Source organism: Neophocaena asiaeorientalis, unplaced genomic scaffold, assembly GCF_003031525.2.
Source record: "Neophocaena asiaeorientalis asiaeorientalis breed wild unplaced genomic scaffold, Neophocaena_asiaeorientalis_V1.1 scaffold342, whole genome shotgun sequence".
Taxonomy (NCBI): Eukaryota; Metazoa; Chordata; class Mammalia; order Artiodactyla; family Phocoenidae; genus Neophocaena; species Neophocaena asiaeorientalis.
Genome location: NW_020174037.1, coordinates 309,638 through 334,857, shown reverse-complemented (window position 1 = coordinate 334,857; position 25,220 = coordinate 309,638). Strand labels below are relative to the sequence as shown.

Below are 25,220 nucleotides of genomic sequence, written 5' to 3'. Positions count from 1 at the left end.
TCCTCACATATATAGTACATACCTCTTTTAATTTCTGAATGGTTGGAGTAATTTCTTCTTCAAGTATCTGGAAAATACAGGAAGATCATATTTTTCAGTATGTGAAGTACCATTAAAGAAATTTAAAAGGGAGAAGTAGGATGTAAGACTAAGGAAAACTGAACTAAGGCTGGGCGGAGCGGGGGTGTGGTAGAATTTCCCTTTTTACAGCAGAGAAACTCTAAATGCAAAACTATTCTCTTCTCTCAAAATATTTTATATAAATTTAATTACCATCTTAATTTCTTTCAGCTTAGCCTCCTTTTTTTCTATAGTCTTCTGGGCAGCTATCTTTTTGTATTCATACATCCTGGTTCCAGCTGCTTCTTCTATCATGGACAAAATCTGGAAAGACGATTGTATTAATGTTTTAAGAATCCAAGACAATGAGTCTCATTGGAATTTACATTAAGGATATTATTTAATGCCTTAACCTAAGTATCTTAACAAAATTATGGATCATAAAAGTTAAGTACATAAAATTGTGCATATTAGCTAATAACCCTAACATTCAAGAAACATTTCTGGCCTTCACTCCAATTCTAAAATCAAACTTTATGCCATGCTGAGGTTCCAGAATGCATTTCCTTTAAAACTGAAACCAGTAATTCCTTCCTCCTCTTTTCCTTCAAATATGAGTCTTAGAAAAAGTAAAGGCTAACAACATTCAGTTTTCATTTTAGAAATTTCTACTTAAAATTGTTCCAAGTGAGACTTCAGCCATTTTGTTCCTACAAGGATGAAGCATGGCCTAACGTCTGCATTCCAACTGTGGCACATGCTTTAAGAACTTGGGAAAGTAACTTAATTTTCTCTGTGCCTCTGTTTCTTCTTCTGCAGAGTACTGATAATATCTCACAACATTGCTGAGAAGTAAACATTAAGTAAAATAATTCATGAGAAGTACTCTGAAAAAGGCAAATATTAATTACAATTTTGTAAGTAGGACAATTTTGCTAGCACTCCTTTTTCAGAAGCTTCTAGTCACCATCAATCCCTATCTCAAGAGGATTATTTCTCTGAAAACCATTTTGATTTCTATGTATTTGACAGGTTTTGAATTAGAAGTTTTCCCTTAAGATGTTATCTAAAGAAAATAAGCATGACCTATGGTCAAACCAGACTAGTATTATCAATTATCAGTCATCTTCTTAGTTCTTCTCCATAGGAAAAAAATATCAAAAGAGCTTTTGCTCTTATACAAAACATTCATTCCTTCGTACCAACTCTTCTCAAGGGGGCTCTAAGAGAAAATTAAGTCTTAATGTCCTAAGCAATCCATTGTATGTAATGAATTAATTTCACTCAAATCTTTTTCTATAGGCTGACATGGAACACCAGTTGAGAAAGGCTACTTTATAGAGGCAAAATTTCTTTTAATACTGTATCGGGCACATAAAATTCCTAGACATCAGTCTTGGCAATGAGTTTTTTTTGGATTTGACACCAAAAGCAAAGGCACCCAAACCAAAAGTAAACAAGCGGGACTACATCAAACTAAAAAGCTTCTGCACAGCAGAGGAAATCATCAACAAAATGAAAAGGCAACCTACTGAATGGGAGAAAATATTTGTAAATCATATATATAAGCGGTTAATAACCAAATACACAAAGAACTCATACAACTCAATAGAAAAAAATCAAATGAAAAAAATGTGCAGAGGGTATGAATAGATATCTTTCCACAGAAGACATACAAATGGGCAGCAAGTGCATGAAAAGATGGTCAACATCACTAATCATCAGGCAAATGTAAATCCAAACCACAATGAGATATCACCTGTCAGAATGGCTATTATCAAAACGACAAGAAATAACAAGTGCTGGTGAGGACGTGGAGAAAAGGGAACTCTTGTGCACTGTTTGTGGGACTGTAAATTGGTGCAGCCACTATGAGAAACAGCATGAAGTCTCCTCAAAAACTTACAACTACCATATCCAACAATTCCACTTCTGGACATTTATCTCAAGGAACCAAAGACATCTGCACTCCCATGTTCACTGCAACATTATTTGCAATAGTCAAGACATGGAAACAACCTAAGTGTCCACTGATGGATGAATGGATAAAGAATATGTGATATTTATATATATAAATAAATTAAATAGAGTATTATTTAGCCGTACAAAAAGGAAATCCTGCCATTTGTGACAGCATGGGTAGGGCCTCGAGGGCATTATGCTAAGTAAATTAAGTCAGACACAGAAAGACAAAAACAGTATAATCTCACTTCTATGTAAACTCTTAAAAAAAAAAAGTGAACTCATAGATACAGAGAACAGATTGGCGGTTGCCAGAGGTGGGGAAAGGGTGGTGGGCAAAATGAGTACAGGTAGTCAAAAGGTACAAACTCTAAGTCCTGAGGATGTAATGTATGGCATGGTGACTACAGTTAGTAATACTGTACTGCATATTTGAAAAGTGCTGACAGAATAAATCCTAACAGTTCTCATCTTAAAAAAAAATTTTACCTGTGTGGTGACAAATGTTGAGTAGACTTACTGTGATCATTTTGTGAGATATACATATATTAAATATATGTATATATATATAGAATCATTATGTTGTACACCTGAAACTACTTTATGAATTATATCTCAATTAAAAAAAATAATTTTTAAAAAATTTTGCTTAATAAGGTCCTAAGACTTTTCTTTTACTTCTTTTAAGGATTCTCATTTAATCCTCAGAACAGACCCTGAGGTAAGGATTATTGGCTCCAATTTATGGATGAGGAAAGTAAGGTTCCGAAGGTTTGTTACATAACTTAAAAAAAAAACGGGGCACAGTGTTAAATATTAAAAAACAAAACTATTTCCTCTACTTATCATTCTTAAATGTTTCCAAGAGTTTTAATAATGGAAAAAATTATGTTAAAAAAATTGATTACCTAGAAGATTAAGACAATATCTATAATTACTATTTTTACTGTCCTTAAAGAGTACTCTTACCTCTGGAGGTTTCATATTCAACACTTTTGTAATTCGGCCCTGAAAATAAAATTGGCAAACTTACTATGATAATAACAAAACACAGAAAGAATAACCTAAGACATACATGTTTATCTGCACTGAAGCTGTTGTATCCTAATACACCAATCTTTTGGGAGTTATTTCTTCCACCTACATGAAAAGATGTTTCTTTTATTATATTTGAGACCAAAGGTAGCTTATAACTCTAGAATTTTGTTACCCACTTTCTCACGAGTGATACAAATTACATGTTATTAAATGATACAAAGTTAACTCGACCATATTTCCGAAACAGTTAATATTAATGATGTAGAAGTCTCCAATTCTAAGACAGGTAAGTATATAAATTAATGTTAGCATAATTATTGAACATTTCTTGATTTTTTGGAACAATGGCCCTCCAAGATAAGTCAAAGAAAATTACTTCCAGACATTCTTCAAAATTCAAATGTATACAATATACTAGAACACGTAAGTACAAAAAACTAACCCACATTTCTTAACAGGTGCCCAAACAGCAGGCTAATAGTAAAATGAAAAATCCAAACAGAAGCACTTCTCTTATAAGTTAAAAAATAAAAGATGTCAAAACTATTATGAAAGAGATATAAGACCACAAACGAAATACCTGCATGATGAGAAAGTGAGGGTTGTTAACATTAAGGCCAACAGAACAAAAGAGATCCTGTACTCTGGTATTGTTTGCATTTACTCCATTGATTAAATATTTATTTCTGCCACCAATAACCACCTAAAAGGGAAAGAATTTTAAAAGATATAAATGAACACACACATCTTGTGCTATGATGATAAATTTCCAAAAACATTATTTTTCATGTTTGTTCTGTTCAACTAATGGTAAACAAAATCAATATAGGGTAAATAATAAAGAAAGTGTGACATGGTCAAAAAGAATATGAGACTGAGTCAGGATAATTGGCTTCTAATCCAGGGACTTTTACTAACTAGTTACGTAACCAAGCACAAGCCTCCTAACCTCCCCTGCAGTGGATTAGGTCTCTAAGGGCCCTTCTAGCTTCATGTTTCCAAGTATGTGTAGATTGTAGTTTCTATCCCTGATCACCCTCTTTCTACAATTTTCCATATTCAGAGGTTAACCCCTCTTCCTCCCTTTTGATTTCCAAGGGAAAAGATTTCAGATACTGAAAATGAAAGGCAAATAGTTTAATATCAATCCCTGTCAAGATGCTAAAAGGGATTGGTAAAAGACATGACTGGTAAATACTTGAAAGAAAAAGAGTAACCATGGAACTTTGGCATGGGTTTAATAGGAACAACTTATACTAGATCCCAGCTTGTTCACACTCTACTACAACACTTGCATTATCATTTTTTGGGTATGATTGTCTCACCCATATTTTGAGGTCCTTAAAGACAAGGTATGTTTCTCATTCTTTCTATCTGTATTTCCCAGTGCATTCAACAATGCCCAGCACACATTAAGCACTTAATATTAAATAAATATTAATTCACTCCTTTTCCCTGACAGGATTACAAGGGTGGTAGATCATTTATTAATATATTTGAACAACAGTCCTAATTTACCCATAAGTAATTTGAGACAGTCTTTATAACAAAATTATGGTGAAGATACAGGCATATGGATTGCATGAGGACAGGAATTTGGGGTAGATTAGTAGCAGACTTACTTAAAATCCTTAAAGGGTTATTATTTGATCGATGCTTAATGACAGAGAACAGGATTCTGTCCCAATCTAGTCAATCCCCCGCCCTTTTTTTTTCCAACCAGAGGCTTTCATTAAAATAGAGAGGGAGGGCTTCCCTGGTGTCGCAGTGGTTGAGAGTCCGCCTGCCAATGCAGGGGACATGGGTTCGTGCCCCGTTCCGGGAAGATCCCACATGCCGCAGAGCGGCTGGGCCCGTGAGCCATGGCCGCTGAGCCTGCGCGTCTGGAGCCTGTGCTCCGCAACGGGAGAGGCCACAGTTAGAGGACCGCATACCGCAAAAAAAAAAAAAAAAAAAAAAAAGAAAAAGTAAAATAGAGAGGGAAATCTAAGTTACATAGTGCTAAGTTGGAGAGTAAATGCGAATTAACATAATTTTTAAAATAAAATTTTGACAAACTGAAAACATTGTCTGACTATTAAAAAAAAAGATTTTAAGGGACAGATGTAAGGTCCTCCCTTGGTTTCAAAACCTGCTTAGATACAGAACTGGCAGTCTGTGGCTAAGTAATAACACATGAACAATTTACAGTGATTTTTAGTAAATCAGATATGAATTCACAATGTATCATGAACTCTCCAACATCCTATTGAGAAAAATAGAAGTAGAGTACTTAAAATGAAAGAAGCAACAATTCTGCTTAATCCTGTCGTAGCTAGACCAATTCTGGTATATGTAATTTGAGGTGCCAAGCATTAAAAAAAAAAAAGATATAGAAACCTGGAGCAAATTTGTATTCAATTCAACTGAAAGACCTATAAACAACTAAATATCAACTGAAAGACCTAGATAGAGAGTTAGCTTAGGAAACAGACTTACAGAACACTTAAATATTGAAATACGGAATAAATTAGATTTGCTCTTGATGCTCTCAAGAAAATGCGGATTAATGTGTAAAACTTGAAGACAGCACTTTGGCTCAATATATAGGAATAACTTTCTAATTAGACCTTTCCAAAAACAGAATGGGTTACCTGAGAACATAGAAAGATCCCAAGAGCTACAGGTGTTCCAGCACAGAGAGAGAAGACTCAAGTGTGGTTCAAAATTTAAGCATGGTTGAGTGCTTGGACTGATGGATTTCAGATCCCTTTCAATCCTCTTGGTACACGGCGGAATTTGCATGATCAAAATTTGACATAAGGAAGATATTCTTAAGGAATCTAGTCAGTATTTGATCCATCAATTTTGCTCATAAACTTTCTCTCTCCAGTAGTCACATTGCCAAAACGCACATCAGACCTGCAAGTTTCTAGGTAACCAAATATTTAGCAGCCACTCACCTGCCTTGTTACTGTAATTTCATCATGAATCTCAAATCCTAAAGGACTCTGCTTTTTGTCAGAATTATCAAAGGTGATTGACACGGAGGCTTTGGTAATACCAGCCTGCCCATTTTTGTAAACTAAATCTTGTAAATTAGAAGCCCGAACCTAAAATAAAGGAAAAGTTTCAGTTACAAAACCCCATACTACGCAAAATAGCACTAAAAATGTGCTTCTTGCTGTCGGAAAATCACCCATGTAGTATCCATTAAGCAGCCAAGGATAGGCAGTGGCATTCATAAGCAAGAAGAGCAAAGAAAATGGGTAACAACCGGAAATGGGCACCTTTCTCCATAGGACTTTTTCAACCCTGAAGAGAACTGTTTTCTACTCACTTCTTAACAAAAGCTCATTTGAAAGATTTAAGGAAAGACAGTGTCTACGAATTTCACTATTCATCCAATCCCATTAGAAGGTCCTGAAAAGACATTATAATGGGGGGGGCGGGGGCAGGGATGGGGTGAGGGTACAACTCTGGAATGAGAATGCCTGAGTTTCAGTGTTGCTCCAAACATCTTAAGAAGATGAACCTTAGGCAACTCCTCTAAGTTTCTATTTTCTCACCTAAAATATGGACTTTAAAGGACTGTGGTGAGGTATAAGATATTTCACATAAAAATGCAAATGAAGAGGATACTGGCAATAGTCTCTAAGTGCAATGAGGTTTCCCTCGAGGCTCCTCAAACTTAAATTCACATAAATGAGAAAGTTTACACTTTACCTGAGACAGGTTGGAGATGCCCAGCAAAAAGCAGATGGAGTCCAATATGTTGGATTTCCCACTACCATTTAAACCAGTGATAGCATTGAAGAGGGGGTCAAAACCATTGACTTCAGTCCTCTGAGCATAGGACTTGAATCCCTCAAGAATGATTGACTTAATGTGCATTTTCACTACTGACTCCGACAGGCAAATCTCTGCTAGAAATCAAGCAAGCCACAAAGCAGTTCTGTACAAAACAAATAACACATAAGTGGAATGTAAAACTGGAACCATAATAAATGTAGAAGACTGAAACATAAGACAGCTCTATAGAAATAAAACAGCCACTTGCCAAGCTACTTCCTCTGATGCAAAGGTATCTTTCTTTAACTTAAAAATATACAGGCGTTAGTCTCTAGTTAGAACTTAATTAAACCATTAATTCAACCTGGAAGCCAACCACTTACTTCTCCAGGCTTATCTTCCACCGTTATCATACTCTAGGTAACGTAGGCTGATTATTTCACACCGCATCCCCTTTGCCCATAATGCCCTTCTCCCGGATACTGGCATGGCTCACTCTCCATTCCAACACTCACGTCTTTGCTCAAACGTCACCTAACTGGGGTCCTTCCTGACTTCCCTATATAAAAGAGCACCTCTACCAACCCCCTCGCTCTGCTTCCTTTTTCCTTCATTGCCCTTAAAGCTGACACTAAACAGTACTTATTTACTCGTCTATCCAACCTATCACAATGTAATCTCCGTAGCATCTTCGCCTACGTCCACCGCTGTATGCCGGAATAGTCCCTGACTCGAGGGCGCGGGATGGGGGCGAGGTGGGGTTCGTAAATATTTATTAAATAGATAAACCCCACATGAAGAGATGAAGCTTTTTGCTTTCACTCAGGCTCTTTCCTCGCCTCACCAGGCCTTTCTGTCAACACTTCCTCGCCCTACTTCAATGGCAAGAACTAGCCATTCTGCCAGGAACCCCTTAGAACTAACTTTAGTCTGAGGTCCCTTGCTCCTCGGCTCCCCAGCCCCCGACGCCCATCTCCGGCCAGGAACGCCAGGCTAGGCCCAACCGGCCGCGCGCACGCACCTGCCTCACCGCTGCGTCAGGCCGCCTGGGCTTGCGGCACCCACAAAGCTCTTCCTAGTCACTAGGGCGGAGAGTGGGCCAGCCTTGCCCGGCTTCGGGCGCTAAGAAGCAAATCCCACCATAGCGGCTACAACACTCAGCCCGCGCTCAGTAGCGGAGAGGAACTATTTATGCCTTTGAATTTAGGCGCGAGCAAAGGACCCCACCTCCTCTGCCTATTTCATTGGCTGGTGCCTCAGAGATGCCTGACTTCCATTTTTCTCTTCCATCAAACAACCAAAGTGACAGGGAGATAGAAAAGAAGGTCGCGACGGTGGCGGCTCCGGGAAAGCGACGGCTTGGGCCTGAGGACTAAAGGAGCTGGTGGCATACGTTGAGCTCGGCGTCCGGCACACCTCGGACAGCCCCGCACCTCCGCCTCGGGGCCTCGCGCTCGCCGGCCCCGCCCCGCCTCAGGCCCGGTTTTGCGGCCGCTGCGTTCGGGAAACCCTGCCTTCCCGCGGGCCTGGGGGGACTCCCAGGTGCCGGCTGCTGTGTGGTCTGTGAGCAAGGGAGGCAGGGTGGCTTCCTACCGGTCTCCTCGCTCTGCTTCAGAAGCCCCGGAATCTCCCCATGCTGGCGCAGATTCATCAAAAATGGAAGCTGCCCCTTGTTGGGACTGGGGCAGCGGCGACCGAACTTGTCAGGACTGTGGATCGCGGTCTGGCTCCACCCCTCGCCGGCTACATCTCGGGTTTAGCGTCCGGAAGGGACGATAGGCTCGCAGCCAAAGCTGTGCAGCGCCCAGGGGAGAAATTGAGTGGGGCCGATAGTAGGTGCTGGACGAATAGGAGTTCCCCTCCTTTCACTGAAAAGCTGTAGGATAAGCAATGGCAGAACTAACATTTCAGAGAATTTTAGGGGGAACACCTTGTAACAGCTGATATTTATTGTGTTTCGTGTGCCAGGCTGCGTTCCAAGGGCTTTTAAAAATCCTCGTAGCAACCATGTGAAATCCGTGATATTGCTCTCATTTTACAAATGAGCAAACTGAGGCACAGGTTAAGCAACTTATTCCAAGTAGTAAGCGGAGCAGCGGAGATTTGTTCCCACGCAGTCTTGCTCCAGAGCACGTACTCTTAAATAGTATATTTACTTCTCTTCGTGTATAGACTCCAGTACTAGTAATAACAGATCCTGTTATCAGTGTGTACTTTTCTTTAAAAAAAAAAAAAAGGCCAGTTTACTCACAGTTAAGGATATTGATACTAATGAGTTTGGAAGGGCTTGGCTTCATAGTGCACTATGGTGCTGTCTATTCCTAGGTGATGTATAAAAAGATGGTTCAGTCAGTATGCTGTTTTAGGTTGTATATTTAAAGTTGTTTTCTTCACCCCGGGTTGGCTTTGCAATATTTAATACCAGTCAAACTACCAAGAATTACCAAGAATGAGCCAGTGTTTTGAAGTTCTTTCTCTGCTTAAGAGAATAAGTTTTATGAAGTTTTTGTTTGTATAAGAAAGAATTCATTTGTTTACTCTCATCCCACCCACTTATATAAGTCAATCATTACAGGCCTAACATCATTTAGTCAAGCAGTTATCTTTGTGTACTGTGATTCCTTCATCTACACTCCACAGCTCTTCACTTGTACTGATTCATTCAGTCTTAATATACATTTCTTTTCAACTCTGTTGTCTTCATCACTGTGAATAAAGAATTTTAATTTGCCAACAATCCCTAATGCAGATTTTACCAAGTTGTGAGATAAGCAGTTCTTTGGGGTGAAAGTGTAAGTGTTAAGACAGACATTATTAGCCTTTGCACTATTTTAATTAGTTAATAACTAGCTGATATTATTTAAGTCAAATGGATAAAAAATATATGCAAATACACTTGCTGGATAAGAACTTCTGGGTAGTTATAAAAATAAACATCTAACTACTACTAAAAGTAATTATTAAAATGAAAATTCCTTATAAAAGGAGAGATCTAGAGCAATTTTAGTCTTAGAACACGTCAGAAGCACGAAGGAATTTCCGTTAGTACAGGTGGACTTGAGGAAATCACTAATGGCTGACTTACAACTGGCCCCTGGGATCACCACAGAAAAGTGGAGAACACCAAGGCACAAAGCCGCTAAAACCACTCTAATGTGGAGAGGTTAGGGCTGGAAGTAAAGATAGACTGTAGGGTGGATATACTATAAATAGAGCACTGTTCTTGTTTCATCACCGTGTATCAAAAGCTTTTGAAAGCTTTAACACTGGCTGGCTAGTGTAGTCTTCGTCCTTATGTAGAAGGCAGCAACCCAGCAAGGACACTGATAAAAGCCATAAAACAAGACCTAGGAAAAAGACTTGGTCTTCTACTCTTCCAGGGCATTGGCAGGGACCGTCTTTCCCTGGGTGCACTTTTCTAATTTTGGAGTCCTACAGTAGTTCTTCTGTGGACCTGGGTGAATCCTCTTTCCCTGGAATTTAGGACAGAAGGAAAAAACTGAAAGAACTTTACCTTCATTGCAGAAATAAGGAAAGGTTGATTCATTTTGTTGAGAGATTAATTTTTGGTTCAAGGGGATGAACTGAAGTTCACATTGCAAAATTGTATTGAGTAGCAGCACATTTTGAATACACCAAGTATAACCTGTCTGACAAACTTGGAAAGAAATACAGCTGAGCATAATTTAAAATGAGGAATAGAAAAGGAGGTGATTATATTCATTCACTTGTGGGATCTGCTTGGACACATTCATTTTCATTTCAATGACAATATTCTTTTCAATACTCCATGTTCTGTTTGGTGCCTTGTGAAATCTGCCTGTACTTTCATTATGATTTCTATTATTTTGCCTCCTTAGTCAAGTTAAATATCTTTATCTTCTCTTTCAGGTACTTCTACTATTTCCAGCTTTTGAGTTCCTAACTCTTACTGTTTACAGCACTGGCTGACTCTTACTCATAGTGATGTATTTCCTCCTGTGGTGCTGTTCTGGGATGGGGTTGTTTTGTTTATGGGAGTCTGTTATGCCCTGAGTTGTGAAAGCGTCCTTTCAGACCAGTTACACATTTGTTTCCGCCAGGGTTCTTTGACTCTTAAAGATCTGGGTACATTTGTAAATGATTGTTTCTCAGTTTGTGGTTCCTGAATAATACAGAAATTGTAAATTTATATCTGTTGCAGGTCTGGGGTTTTGATTGCTCAGGAGTCATCTTTTGTTTTATTCCCCTATCCAAAGCTCCAGGCAAAGAACAAATTTCCTTGCCTCTTACCCAAGCTAGTAGGTGGAGTTTTTCCAATCCCAATGACTGGCAGATCTTTAAGGCTCCAGGTTTTACCTAAGGGCCTAGTTCCAGCTCCTCTGACTCAGTGAAGCTCAAGGGCCAGTGCTTGTGCATTAGAGCCCAGCCACTGGCTTCTGAGCCCTATAGCCAAGTGTAAAATAAATGTTGGAGGGCTGCCTGTCAGTGCCTGCTCTTCAAATTGTCTCTGGCACTTAGGATTTTCTAAGTGTTTTTTGTTTTTTGTTACCGTGCTTGATATATGGTTTACATGCCAATAGTTATGTTTTACCCAGTATTCCTATGAGTTTATAAAGGGAATTTTAGTCAGCCAGGCTAGAGGAGGTCTTCCCATTGACCTTTTATGAAGCACATCAGGGATCTTTGTTTTGCTCCTGCTGAACCTTGCTTTCAGATTCTCACATTACACATTCAAATTAGCTTTTCCTAAAACACAGAGAAAGATGTCTGGTACTAGAGCTTAAGAAAATATTTTCATGCACTACTCATAAAATCCAGTGTCTATGTACTTATTTCACATTTTTTCAGTTTTTCCAGTTCTCCTTGGCTTTTATCACTTCCACACTGGTTAATAGCCAACGCTACTCATCTCATTGCTCTTCTGCTTTGCCACACCCCTTCCATTATGGGAGGATTATTCATTCCCCTTTCTCAAATATCATTCTCATTTCATTGTTCTCCCTCTCACAGTGGTTCCTTATTACTTTTTATTTCAAATCCACAACATCTGCTTGACCTTCGTCTATTGGTTTCCTTTTACTACCAACTCAATTCTTACTAGATTTCACTCTTAGATTTTTTCCCACAAGATCTGCCCCTCTGTAATCAACGTTTCCTTTCTGTTACATTATTCAAATTCCTACTTAAATTTCTACTTCAACAATACTTAGCCACCAGTCTCTGCCCTCTCTAATGTCCTACAAACTATATATGTTTCTGTATCAGAAATATGATATCTCTTTACTCTGTATAAACTTGGTGAAAATTGCCTACAGAATTAATTCTAACCTCTTTAAGGTGGCATGCCTGGCCTTTCATAATTTATTCTCAACCTGCTTTCCTAGACTCATCTCCTGCAGCTTCTTCCTTAGATTACCATGTCATTTGTTGTTCACTACTGTAAACCAAGCACCAACTAATGACAAAAAAACAAGTGTTCAATAACTTTTTAAATGGATAGATGAATGAATGTATGAATTCAGTAGGCATTTATAGAATGCCTACCTTATTCTGAGAATTGTACTATGTTCTGGGATACAAAGATGAATAAGATGTGGGCCTGTCCTCAAGGGAGTCCATAGTTGAATAGAGATGACATGTATAAAGACAATAACCAGAGGAAGACTGAAAGGCATTATAAACAGAATAGATTGCACAGGCAAGGGCATAGAAGATAAACATAATGTATGAGGCAAGAAGTAGCAAGATTTAGTGTAGGAGATACACAGAAGCCAGATTATGGAGCATTTTATGTGCCATCTTAAAGAACTTTTTGTCATCCCTGAAATATTGATGTTCTCTTTTTTGTTATCTTCTTTGTATCTTTGCCCATGCTGAGCTTGAAATGCTTATCCCTTCTCCATATCTACCCCCATGTGTATTTCTACTGATACTTCTAACCCCAAATCTTATCCATTTCTGGATGATTTATTTGCAACCTCTTCTGTAATCCCTTAACCCTTTATCCAGACTTTTCTTCTGACCTGTATTGCTATTGTGACATATCTTTGTGACATAGCACATAGTAGACAATATTGGTTGAATATGAATACATTTAGGAGATTCATTTGCTGCTTTCTGATCAAGGTAAAGGGAAAGAATAGATTTAAAAAATAAAGACTTGGAAAATATTGAATTATATGACATAATCCACAAACTAGTCAATATTATAAGATTCAGCAAGTTAAGAGTGGTGATTATTTCATTGATCTAACACTGAAAATTTTTTTCAGCTTGCAGTGTTCTTTTTGTGTAATACCACCAGCGACCACTGTGACATTCATAAGGCTGAGGAATCTATCATGATATGAACATTACAGCTTTTGGTTTCACGGAGCTCTCAGTGCCATATACTTTCCTCAGTCCTGCTCTTTTGACCCGTAAAATAAAAAATAGGTTGGATTTAGCATAGGTAGTAGTGCTGAGCAGGGACAACAGGAGGAAAGTTTCCTAATTGGGCTGGTTGGTGGCGTCTTCTTATTTATTATTTATGGCTGTGTTGGGTCTTCGTTTCTGTGCGAGGGCTTTCTCCAGTTGCGGCAAGCGGGGGCCCCTCTTCATCGCGGTGCGCGGGCCTCTCACTATCGCGGCCTCTCTTGTTGCGGAGCACAGGCTCCAGATGCGCAGGCTCAGTAATTGTGGCTCACGGGCCCAGTTGCTCCACGGCATGTGGGATCTTCCCAGACCAGGGCTCAAACCCGTGTCCCCTGCATTGGCAGGCAGATTCTCAACCACTGCGCCACCAGGGAAGCCCCACGTCTTCTTTGTATAGAAAGAAATGTTGCCAGCGATTCTGCTTGGAAGACTAATTTAGAATAATTTTTATTTTGTATATTTTTATTAGTTAATGGGATCTAGAAGTGTAATAACCTGGTGAGAATTTCTCTGCAAATGGCAATCAAATTAGTCTTATTCATGAAACTCACAAATAAGCTATAATTCAGCATTTTATGTCTGGGGAAAATAAAACTGGGGTCATGCTGTTTAAGAGGATAAGGGGATTTAATGGAACACTGGGGGATTAACTGGAAGCTTAATTATGATTTAAATTAGAGGTCAAGCTGTGCAATGTGTTTTCTTTCTAGGGGAAAATCTTTGGGGAGATAGAGTATGCTTGTTTAAAGAAGAAACAGAAAGCAAATGAAAAAACAGACTGCATTTTCTGTTTTTCTTTTAAAATTTCAAGCTGCTGTAAGTCAAATTGCCCCTGAATTCCTGATGATGGCTGTTGTGAAATTTCTTTGTTTAACTTTCTTTGTGTTATTCTTGCCCTCTATTCCAGAGCAGTTATTTTACTTGACAGTAACAAAAAGATGTAGGCGGCATATCTGCCAGCAAACTAATATGGAAACTGGAGAATAAGGTATTCTCAACTCTTCTAGAATTGTGACATCCTATCATTTTAGGCTGACTCACATAAAATCAGCAACTTCTACAGAGGGAAGGGCCCTGGAAGAATTATAGCCACTCATTTTGCAAATGGAGAAATTAAGGCTTCTGATGATTTTCATAAATTTATTCTTTATCTCAAATAAATTAAGGTCTAATGAGGAAATAAAATAGGTATATGAATGATTTTAATTCAAAGTATAAAGAAATTGCTTTCCTGCAAAATAAAAATTAAAACAGATTATCAGAGGTTGACTCTGTAGGTAGCATTTTTACTTGTAAAATAACAGTTAGACCTAACAGCCCAGACTTTTACTCTCTGACATTTCCCTCTCCCTCTGACAAATACCTCAATAAGTAATAGCACAACCACCATGCAGGATTCAGCTGTGGGTGTGGATAGAGTCGGGTGGGGAGTGGGGACAGAAAGCCTGAGAAGGAATTGAAATGATCTGTTCTCCCTTTAAGGCTCTGAAATAAGGCCAAGTCAAGAATGGAACATTTAAACAATCCTTGACTAGAACTTTAAGAATAATATTGGGGAAACAATCAATAGAATATGGTGAAAAGAGAGAAGACTCTAACTTACAAGACACAAAATGGGTCAACAAGATAGTCTGGGACTCACAGGCATAGTGTCATCTGTGTGGGACCCCAGAAAAACAAATGGCACTAGAGTGTCCCATCAGAATCCCTCCTGTTATTCCCCCCGACCCCACCATCTTCCATCCTAGTTTCTCTATGCCTTGCTTGAGAAGCAACCCTACAGTCATTCACTTAAAGGACCTTTTCCTCATATAAGGCAAACTTGTAACACAGGATTGGTGCAGAGTCCCAGGGAAGCCCAAAAGAAGAAAAAAATCATGGCTGTGGACATCATCAAGAGATACATCCTCAGAGGATTTTCCTAGATGGTATTTGAGCTGAATCCTTAAGGAAAAATATGCCTTTGACAGTTGGAGGTAGGGAAACAACAGTCCAAGTGGACAGATCATTTGGGGACAATACAAGGAGGTAATGGCTTTGATAGGAGATAACCCTGTACAGGCTTCCAATAATTTTACTAGCAATTTATACCACTCTTATAGCGGGTGCTGTGCCATACCACGCAGAATCCTCCTTCGGGTAGAGGCATGAGATCCTCCAGTTGCCAGGAGTTTTGGCTGCTGATTGCTTACAGCTGAGCCTCTTCCCCAGCATTGTCCTCCACAGAAGGAAGTTGCCCAGCTGAAAGTTACACCTCCTCTTCTGTGTTGGCCCATATCCAATGACTTGATGCAGGGACACAAAAACCCCTTTGCTTCAACCAGGACAACTATAAAGGGCCATCTGAAGAGCTCCCCATGCCATCAGTTGAAGCCTTGTGACTGCATCGCAGTGCGGCTTCTCCCTCTGGCCAATTCTGCTTTCTGCACTAGGTCACAGGTGTTCTGCACAGCACTCCCAAATAAACCTACTGCACACAAATCTCTGTCTCAGTCTACTCTTTGGGGAATCCACCTAAGATAATGCCAGATAAAATTTGGGATACTATAGGCTATTTTAACAGAATTTAATGTAGAGTTTGGAAAGCCTAAAGTGTGCCTATGATTCAGTCATTAGAAGTGCTGACTCGTGGTCTCTATGGTAAAAAGTTGGCATCTCAAGTTAAGTGCTGAATTACTAAACCAATTTATATTCCACTGACAAAGAACTGGAAAGGAAAGAAATACCTGAGCTGCGATTCTGCTCTCAGGCTTTGCCAAACCCATCAATCAGTTCTGGTCACTAAGCGTTAAGTGCTCTATCAGAATGGCTATATCAGGAAGTTATGCTGTGGGGAAAAAAAATAAAAATTACCAAGGGCTTAAAAACAACGACTTATTTCTTGTTCATGCTACATATCCATTGCAGAGGGAGGAGGCATTTCTTCTTTTCATAGTCAGTAAGGAAGCCAGCCTAATGGAGCAGCCACTACCTAGAATCTTGTAGATACCTGCTAGAGGGAACAAGAGTTCTGGAAGTGCCTAGAACCAGAATTTAAAATGCTCCATCCAAAGTGACACACGTCACTTACACTCACAATTCACCACAGCTATTTATGACAAGGGGCTCAGGAAATGCAATCTCAAAATGTGCCTGGAAAGGCACAAGGAGAAGGAGAGAACTGGACTATTTGGCAGGCTGTACTAGCAACTAGGGGAAAATCTTGGAATCTAGAAAATCAAAAAAGAAAAGAAATAGGTTAAACTGATAGTTGAATTTTCAACTTTCAATTAAATGGAAAGCATCTTAGTAGTAAGTACTCACTGATCCTTTATTATCTTTCAAGTTATATTTGCACTGTTGGATTTTATATTTATCTATTTTGAAAACGTGTTAGGTATCTGCTATTTACGAAGTGCTATGATAGTTACTCTTAGGGCACAACACAAAAAGAAATCTCTGGATCTGTTTCTTTAAAGACATATCTAGTTGGAGATATAGGCATTCAAATTATATAGGGGAAGAAAACAAAGAGAAGACGGGGTGCGGGGCAGGCCGTGTTTAGTGAGTGTAAAAGAGGCTAACTGTTAAGTGCCGAGTTTCCAGGTTTGAAGCTGGAGTGGACAAAATTGTGCCTTCTACAAATATGCTTGAAAATAGCCTGCTGATCTGAGCTATACAGAAGGGCTAAACAAAAGTAAATGTTACATTATCGTTTTTAAGTACACTTCTTGATTTCCATTCCACCCCTCCCATTCCAGATCCTTTATTTATATTTTAAAAAATTCCATAGATAATGCCACAAATGTTTGTGTGGTTAGGACAAATGATTGTGAACTGAAAGGTGACATCATTGCTCCTTGAAATTAAGAGCCCTGCTTTTTTGGTATTCTGTACAGTCCCTTCCAAGTTAATGATGATTTATGGTGATAATTATAGTAAGTTGCTCCTCTAATGCCTAGTTACATTACTATTAAAGTTATTTCCACAACATGCTCATGAGTTAGGTTCAGGAAGTTTTAATAAAATTATTCCCATACCATAGATAGAGGAATTGAGGCTGAAAGAAGTAAAATAATTTAATCATAATTGCAGTTATCTGTAGCTGTGAACAAACCACCCTAAAACAGTGGCTTAAAATAATAGCGCTCATTTCTTTGCTCACCCGAGGGTTGACTAGGATCAGCTAGTCAAGGCTCACCTGGGGTCTCTCGAGCAGTTGCAATCAGGTGATGGCTGGGGCTAGGTCACCTCTAAGGCTTGACTCACATGTTAGATGCCTGGGCTGGGAAGTCTCTAGCATCCAGTGTGAGAGCCATTTGGGCTTCTCAGCCATAGCTCTCTCCGTGGTCTGCCTACATGGACTCTCCACATTGGGTGTGGGCCACCCTGGGAAGGGGCGTGAACTGGGGAAACATGGTTCTCTGCAACTGAAGCAACCCCTGAAGGTGGTGACAGCTGAGGATTGTCTGCCAGTAGGACTCCCAGCAGCTGAGGCAACAAGTTCTTCATTGAAGGAAGATTACTTACACCGGTTCCAAATCCAGTACCCTCCCATTTTGTCACCCATCTCCACTGATGTAACACCACTAGTCTGTTGACATTAATAAATGTTAATTGTGAATTATATAGTGAAAGTAAATAATCACATTGGGACACTGTTAAACAATTACATAGCACTCTGCATGTACATCTATTATGGGAATATGCCATACCTTACTAATTTGTAGGTATCAATGTGAGCACATCAACATTAGCACTCAAATCTTGCTTGCTTCAAGCTTCCACATACTCCTCAACAATTCTAGGTCCTTTCCTTTCAGAGTAACCATCCTCAAACACATATGGGAACACACAAGAGATGGGGACATACGGATTATGAATCAGTCCAGGCAGCCACTTGCTGTCAGCCTATATGTATTGCTCCAGGCTGCACTACCAATGCCCCTATCCCTAATTCCATGCTTGTTGCAGTGGAGATTCATTGCTGGGCATCAAGCTCCAGACTCCTATATTCCACTGCTTAATCAACATTTCCATTAATATCAAGTCAGCATCTCAAATTTACACGTTCAAAACCAAACACTTGGTTTTGCTCACTAAAAAATCAAAAAATTACTACATTTCAGTAAATGGCATAACCATTCTCCAAAACCTAGAAGTCATTCTTGATTCCTTTCTTTCCCATGCTGTGTATGAATACCTAAAATTCCATTACTTATTTACTCATCTACTTGTTTATTTCCTATCTCCTCCTCCTAAAATTTTAGTTCCACTAGGTAAGAAAATTCAGATGTTTTGTCCCCTAGTGTGTGTCCAGCACTTGCAAAAACTTAGGACTATGACTTACATAGAGGTAAGGCACTAGGCAAATATATGATGAATGAATTTGTGAAGAAATTAATTAGCTAATTCATTTCTGTTAACTGAGTCAGGATTCCACAACCACCAGCCTCAAAAATTTATAGAAATGCTGCTCCAAGATGACACATCTCTGGTCTTAGCAGAGATACCTCTCACTGACCTTAGAATCAGACCATTTTTACCACCACAATTTATTGAAAACCAGCCACTCTCAAGATTTGCTGATGTCACAGCCAAGGTTGCTAGTATAATAGGGATTTCTCAGCAGCTGCCCCGAAACTGTTTCACCCTTATTTTAACGGCATCATGTCCAGTGATCTATGATGGCATGAGCCAGTATTACTGCTGCCAATATGCAAGTACTTCTGCACTTGTGAAGTATGTTATGTTCATTTGTAAAAAGAGGTGTTCTACAGCAGAGTTATTTGGGTCCCAAATCATTACTGAGTCTAGTGAAACAGACCTTTCAGTTGACACACAGCCCTCTTTATTCTCTCTGGACGTATACACAATCCTCCCTGGGTTAGAACGGATACAAATAAAAACACTGAAAGGGGCCCATGTCTTTTCAGACCAATTCCTTCTACTCATAAAAACAATTCTCTTGCTGAAAGGCTATTGTGCCTTACCATAGTCTGGCTCCAGTTTATCAGAGTCCATCCTTCTTTCCTTCCTTCTCTCTTTTTCTCCTTCCTTAACAAATATTCACAGAACACCTATCCTGCTAAGTACTGAGGAAAGAAAGATGAATTAGTCTGTAATCCCAAGGTACAGACATATACTTGGAAAGATGAAAAAAAATTGCTTCATTTTATGACAAGTATAAGTTCAAGCTACAATGGGTTACAGAGATAGGAGAGGTCAATTATTATTGAGTAATTAATAAAATCTTAATTCAGGAGGAGAATCAAATTGTGTCTGGCAATATGGTTAGGTTTTTTTCCTTCAGGGTGATGATGAGTATTGGAGGTGAAAGGAGAAAAGGGGATACAGGCAGTGGGAGCAAAAACACAGATAAGCAAAAACACAGAGGCATGGCCTAACTTGTGACATACCGTAATGTAAGTCAGCCTAAGTTGGACACCCAAAGATTTGTCTTTGCCTTCAATTAAAAATGTATTATGGTTCAGATATAAACAATTCATACAGGGGAGAAGGCATCCCTTTATTTCTCTTTTTTTTTTTTTATTTCTCTTTTATAAATTTTTCTGATGGATACTAAGATTGGAGAAACAAAGATATTTTAATAGTAGTTATCTCTGTTTAATAGGATTTTGTAGCTAAGTTTTATTTTGTCCTTTACAGTTACAATTAGAAGAAGTTAGTATGATAGTGGTAGTGCCACTTGCTAGCAGTATGACACTGGGCAAATAACCTCTTTATATTTAATTCTTCACCTTTGTCTTATCTGGAAATTGATAGTGTTGAGCCAACTTTCTGAAGATCCTTTCCTGCTTTGAAATTCTGTGGCTGTAAGACTCGACAGGGGGTAGAATACTGAATGCAGAGGACCCGTATAATATTGAGACTAAAGTCCATATTTACACAGTATTATTTCTAGGAACACATTACAAAACCCAGTTTTGCAAATGCCAGTAAAATCTCAGAGGAGAAACTACAACAACAAAAGGGAGTCATTTTGGAAGAATGGTATAGGAAAAAGAATATTTTGCTAAGAAGCAGAAGGACTGGGTTACAATCTATGGTTTGCTAGTTTCTCGCTGTTCTGAGAAAATGCTTTCCCTCCCTGATTCCCAGTTGTCTCTCCTGGAATAAATGAGGCTGCTGGGAATTGAAGAGGTTAATGTATCATTATAATGATATATCATTGTAATGTATCATTATAATATCAGACAAACTTGATGCCACCTGGAAGATCAAAATCAGAACAGTAGGCAAAATAGACTTATCACTTTCTGGGGGACAGGACGGCAAAATCTGTGTCTCCTGGACTGTAACACAACACGTACCAAAGGTGTCTCATTCCAAAGACAAGAGGAGCTTCTCAATATATAGACTTTCTAGGAGAACTTGGGAGTGGAGGGGTAAGAATGCTTAACTACTGATTCCCAGGCTACAAAATCCCAAGAGCCTTGCCCTGTGAGATCTGTATGTTTATTTGCAGAGGATTCATCTGGATATAGTCAGTCTTTAACCAATCAAACATTCCTTCCATATGGGAGCAGAGAGAGGTCCCATTCTCAACATTCCCAATTTCTTCCTCTCACAAAATAAACGTCTTCCTTGCTGCAAACCATGGTAGACCAACTGGTATGTTTAATCATGATCCATGATCTTGACGAGGAGTATGGCAATTACCATAGTTGAGTACTACACTGAGGTCTGAGTTAAGAGACCCATTACAGGTGTTATTATATGATAATAAGAAAGCACATAACTTATTATAGAAAGAAAAATGTGGATAATGGGAACTCTCAACCACAGCAAATGAATTGTGAACTGGTAATATCTAGTCAAGTCAAAGGAGTATATTCCCCATAACTCAGCAGCTCATTTTCTAGCAGAGAGACTCTTCTATGTGTACAAAAGGAGATATGTCCTAGACTTTTTGGCAGCATTGTTTGAAAAGGGGAGGAATTAGAAACAATTGCAGTGTCCATCAACAGGAGAATAAATAGTGTGATATAGTCATAAAATAGAATGTTACAAAAATAATGCAGACAAACCTGAGCAACACATATTAATATGGATAAAGCTCCCAAAGCAATTTGAAAAATAATACCTAGCTATAATATGATACCATTTATATAGTGTAAAATTCTGCAAAATCATAGTGTATATTGCTTAGAGACAAATACAAATGGAAATATTAGAAAACCTAACTATAAATGATACACGTTGAGTTAATGAGAGTAGATTACCTGTGGGAAGGAATGAAGGTAATGGAAATATGAAAAATTTTAGAGAAAACCCCAAGTATAACTAAAGCAAATATGGAATAATGTGAGAATATGGTAAAGCTAGGTGCTGAGCCCATGATTTTTATTATATTATTCAACATTGTTGTCTGAGTTTTTTGAACCACTTCATAACTTTGAAACACTAATTTTAAAAGCTTAAATATTGTATATAGAACATTCAAACTTGCGTATTTTTTTTTACATGTATGAAAATTGCCCTTGACCTGTATAAAAGCTAAAATGTCAGTCAAATGTTAGAAACACTGAAGTGCCTGCTCAGGGTTCTATAGAAACATATAAATCTTTAACAGGAGGTTAATTAGGGAAGTTTCATTATCATAGGGGATTGTATTGTCTTATTGAATGAGATAAATTTTATTCATTTTTATGAGTCAAATCTGGGCCCTGAATTTTACTACATATATAAACACATGTATATTCAATTTTCTCTTGGAAATACTAGTTTTTTCAGATTATTGTTTCAAAGCTCTTTGACAAAATCAGGTGGTTTCTAAAACTGTAAGTAAAGTCAGCACATTTGTTTGGCTACTAAACACAACGTGTGCTTTATTTCAGCAAGTAAAACTCACGAGAATGCATTCTCACCATGTCTGTCTAAGACACATTGAGGCAGTGAAGTTCGAAGGTGTTATGTTCCTGTAGATTTCTATTATAGTAAAAATCTTTGAAGCATGAGAAGCATGAGAAGCCATACAGATTTTCTCACAGCATGTGATGCAGAATTTATATACTCTATTTTCTTCCCATAAAAGAAAATCTATTGCCAAAAATAATGGTCCTGATCAAATTATATATTGAAAATGATCAAATACCTCCTTTCAAAATTCCCACTTTTTATATGACATAAAAATATAAATTAGGAAACAGAAGTTTAAAGAAAAATGGTTAAAGTTGTCATGACTTTTAGCATCAATTTTTATTTTGCTATATATTTTACATAACTTGAGTTAAATATAATTTTGAGGCAATAGTGTATCTATTTAATTGCATATTTTTATTAAAATGTTTTTTAAAAATCTTTTTCAGAAAGTCTTCTAAATTATATATTTCTATAATCCATTCATTTGGTATTTCTTGTGGACTTTGTGCAGGGTATGGCAGGCCGATATGTGTAAGGAACACGTAACCTAGCATGTTGAGTATACATATATATTTAAAGCATTTGCTACGTACTTTTCAATCAGATATCCTATTTCTTAACAGCTCTGAAATGTAGATATTCCCATTTTGCTGATTTTGGCAGCTCTTCCCTTTAAGAGGCGGACTCTATTTCCTACCACTTGAATCTGAACTTCCCTTATGATTAGTTTTTGGCCAACAGAATGTGGTAGAGTGACTGTCATTTCTGAGCTTAGGCTCTAAGACAACCACTTGCTGTCTCTTGGAACACTCACTGCCATATGGAGAAAGCTCAGGCTAGCTTAATGGAAGATCAGAAATTATGTGGAAAAAGTCTAGTGGTCCTGAGACTTCTCTACATCATCTATTGCTAGCCAACAACCAAATACATGAAAGACTCCAGCCAAGACCAGTAAAGCTGCCTCCTTGATACAAGTCTCATTGCAGATACATAAGTAAGTGCAGCCAAGACCACAAAAACCACCTAGCTTACTCATAGACTGAAGAGCAAGAAGAAATCCGTACTGTTTTAAGACACCGAGTTTTGGGGTGATTTGTTACACAGCAGTAGTTAACTGACATGCCAATCTTTAGAAAAGTGACATAATTTAGACTAGGGAGAGTACTGAATCACGCCTGTACAACTTCAAAGCCCATGTTCTTTCCATACACTGTGTGGAATAAAAATAATGAAGTAGAAGATCATAGAACAAAGTCGTATAGCTATTCCAAAGAGGTAGGAGTTACTTTGATTGAAGTTATTACAAAATCTGTCATAAGGAAGATATCTTTTGGATTACACCCCTAATAGCTGGAGAAGGAGGTTTGCAGTTGAAAATAAGCTAAGGTGCAAAAGCAAGAAGGTGTAAATCATGTTCAAAGAATGGTAAATGAGCCTGTTACCCAGAAAGTACAGTTAGTGTAACAGAGCACTGGGAGATAAGGCCTCCAAAGTGTTTTTTATTTATACTGGGTTTTTTAAATTTAGGTGAAAATTTATATGGAAAGAAATATTTTTTGGTTTATAAGCATAAATAGAAATTGGTTGAGAGTTTTGATTACATGGATTATAATTTATTCATATCTTAAAATATACTAATGTTAAAGTATAATTTATAATAGAAAATTAAGGTTTAAAGAAGAAAATATACTTACCCTTTTAAATAACTCAGTATAAGTGAAAGATCATAGCTGTAGAGAGAGACAACATTGGATATGAAATTCATCTTAGCCACTTACTACATGGACCTGGACAAGATACTTAACTTCTCTGATTCCTAGTTTCCTAACCTGTAGAGTGGAGAAAATGGATATCTATTTTATAGGATTACTGGCAAAATTAGATATAAGGTATATAGAAAAAATATACCACTTGATACATAGTAGCTATTTTTTACAAAAGTAGCATTTAATACATTTTAAAAGTCCCCTTAGAATCAAAGTGTTAATAGCGACCTTAAAAGTGACACAATCATGAATAAGCTCAGTGGTACTCTTAAGTTCAGGGGTTCCTCATATTTTACTTATATGATTTCTTAGATTTTATGTCAAATAGAAACACCTATGCTATTCTGTAATTATAGAGCTTGCACCTACCCACGTCCCCAACTTAATTAGTATCCCTACTTCCTCTATAAGATGAAATGCAGAATGATACATATCATGTCCCAAAATCAGAAAATATTGAATTATTGATTTTGTGGTAAGAATAAAGTATAATACAAATCCCTATCAGACATAGTTAAAGAATAAACCAGCAAATTGGGAAGGGGCTAAAAGAGCGATGGGATCATTTTCCCTTCAGAGGATTATTAGCTTCCTTTATAATCTTGTCATTGTCTTAAGAGTCCTTATATCAGGGAGCCGCAATCTAGAAGGGGATAATGAGTCCACATACCAATAATCACATAGGGAACAAAGTTTAATGTGACTAATTAATTAAAGAAGTAAAATCAAATGATATATCTTTTTACAACTATTAAATTACCTTATATGTGCAAGTGAGTGTGTGTTGAAACTACTGCATTAAGGCACACTGCCCTGAGTATAAATTGTAGTAATTTTTTGAAAACCAAATAGCAAAAAATTTGAAAAATTTCAAGTTTTTGGACCTCTCGTTGATATTTTCGAGACTATATTATTTTAAGGAAAAAAGAAATCACATGCAAAAGTATTCATTGCCAAATTAATTATAATAGTGAAAACTTGAAAGCAGTTTAATGTCTGAAACTGAGAAATGGTTCAGTAAAAAGCAGGATATCGGGGGCTTCCCTGGTGGCACAGTGGTTGAGAGTCCACCTGCCAATGCAGGGGACACGGGTTCGTGCCCCGGTCCGGGAAGATCCCACATGCCGCAGAGCGGCTGGGCCCGTGAGCCGTGGCCGCTGAGCCTGCGCGTCCGGAGCCTGTGCTCCGCAACGGGAGAGGCCACAACAGTGAGAGCCCCGAGTACTGCAAAAAAAAAAAAAAAAAAAGCAGGATATCAATTTGTAGACTATAAACCACCCATTAAAACGTACTGTTGTGAAGAACAGCAACATGTAAAAGTGCTTATACATACTGTCAAGTGCAAAAAACATTAAAGTGTGC

The 25,220-nt window shown here is 38.2% G+C and overlaps 1 protein-coding gene across 1 annotated transcript in view; it reads right to left on the bottom strand.

Annotated features, from left to right (window-relative positions):
• The window catches only part of SMC2 (structural maintenance of chromosomes 2), a 48,749-nt gene extending 40,786 nt beyond the window's left edge, over positions 1–7,963 (bottom strand). The window contains exons 1-7 of the mRNA XM_024753678.1: positions 7,853–7,963; positions 6,766–6,994; positions 6,003–6,152; positions 3,641–3,763; positions 2,992–3,030; positions 274–384; positions 23–67 (exon numbers count right to left, since the gene is read on the bottom strand). Coding sequence (XP_024609446.1) covers positions 23–67; positions 274–384; positions 2,992–3,030; positions 3,641–3,763; positions 6,003–6,152; positions 6,766–6,933 — 636 coding nt within the window. The 5' untranslated portion in view covers positions 6,934–6,994; positions 7,853–7,963. The remainder of the gene's footprint in view (positions 1–22; positions 68–273; positions 385–2,991; positions 3,031–3,640; positions 3,764–6,002; positions 6,153–6,765; positions 6,995–7,852) is intronic.
• Positions 7,964–25,220: the final 17,257 nt, after the last annotated feature.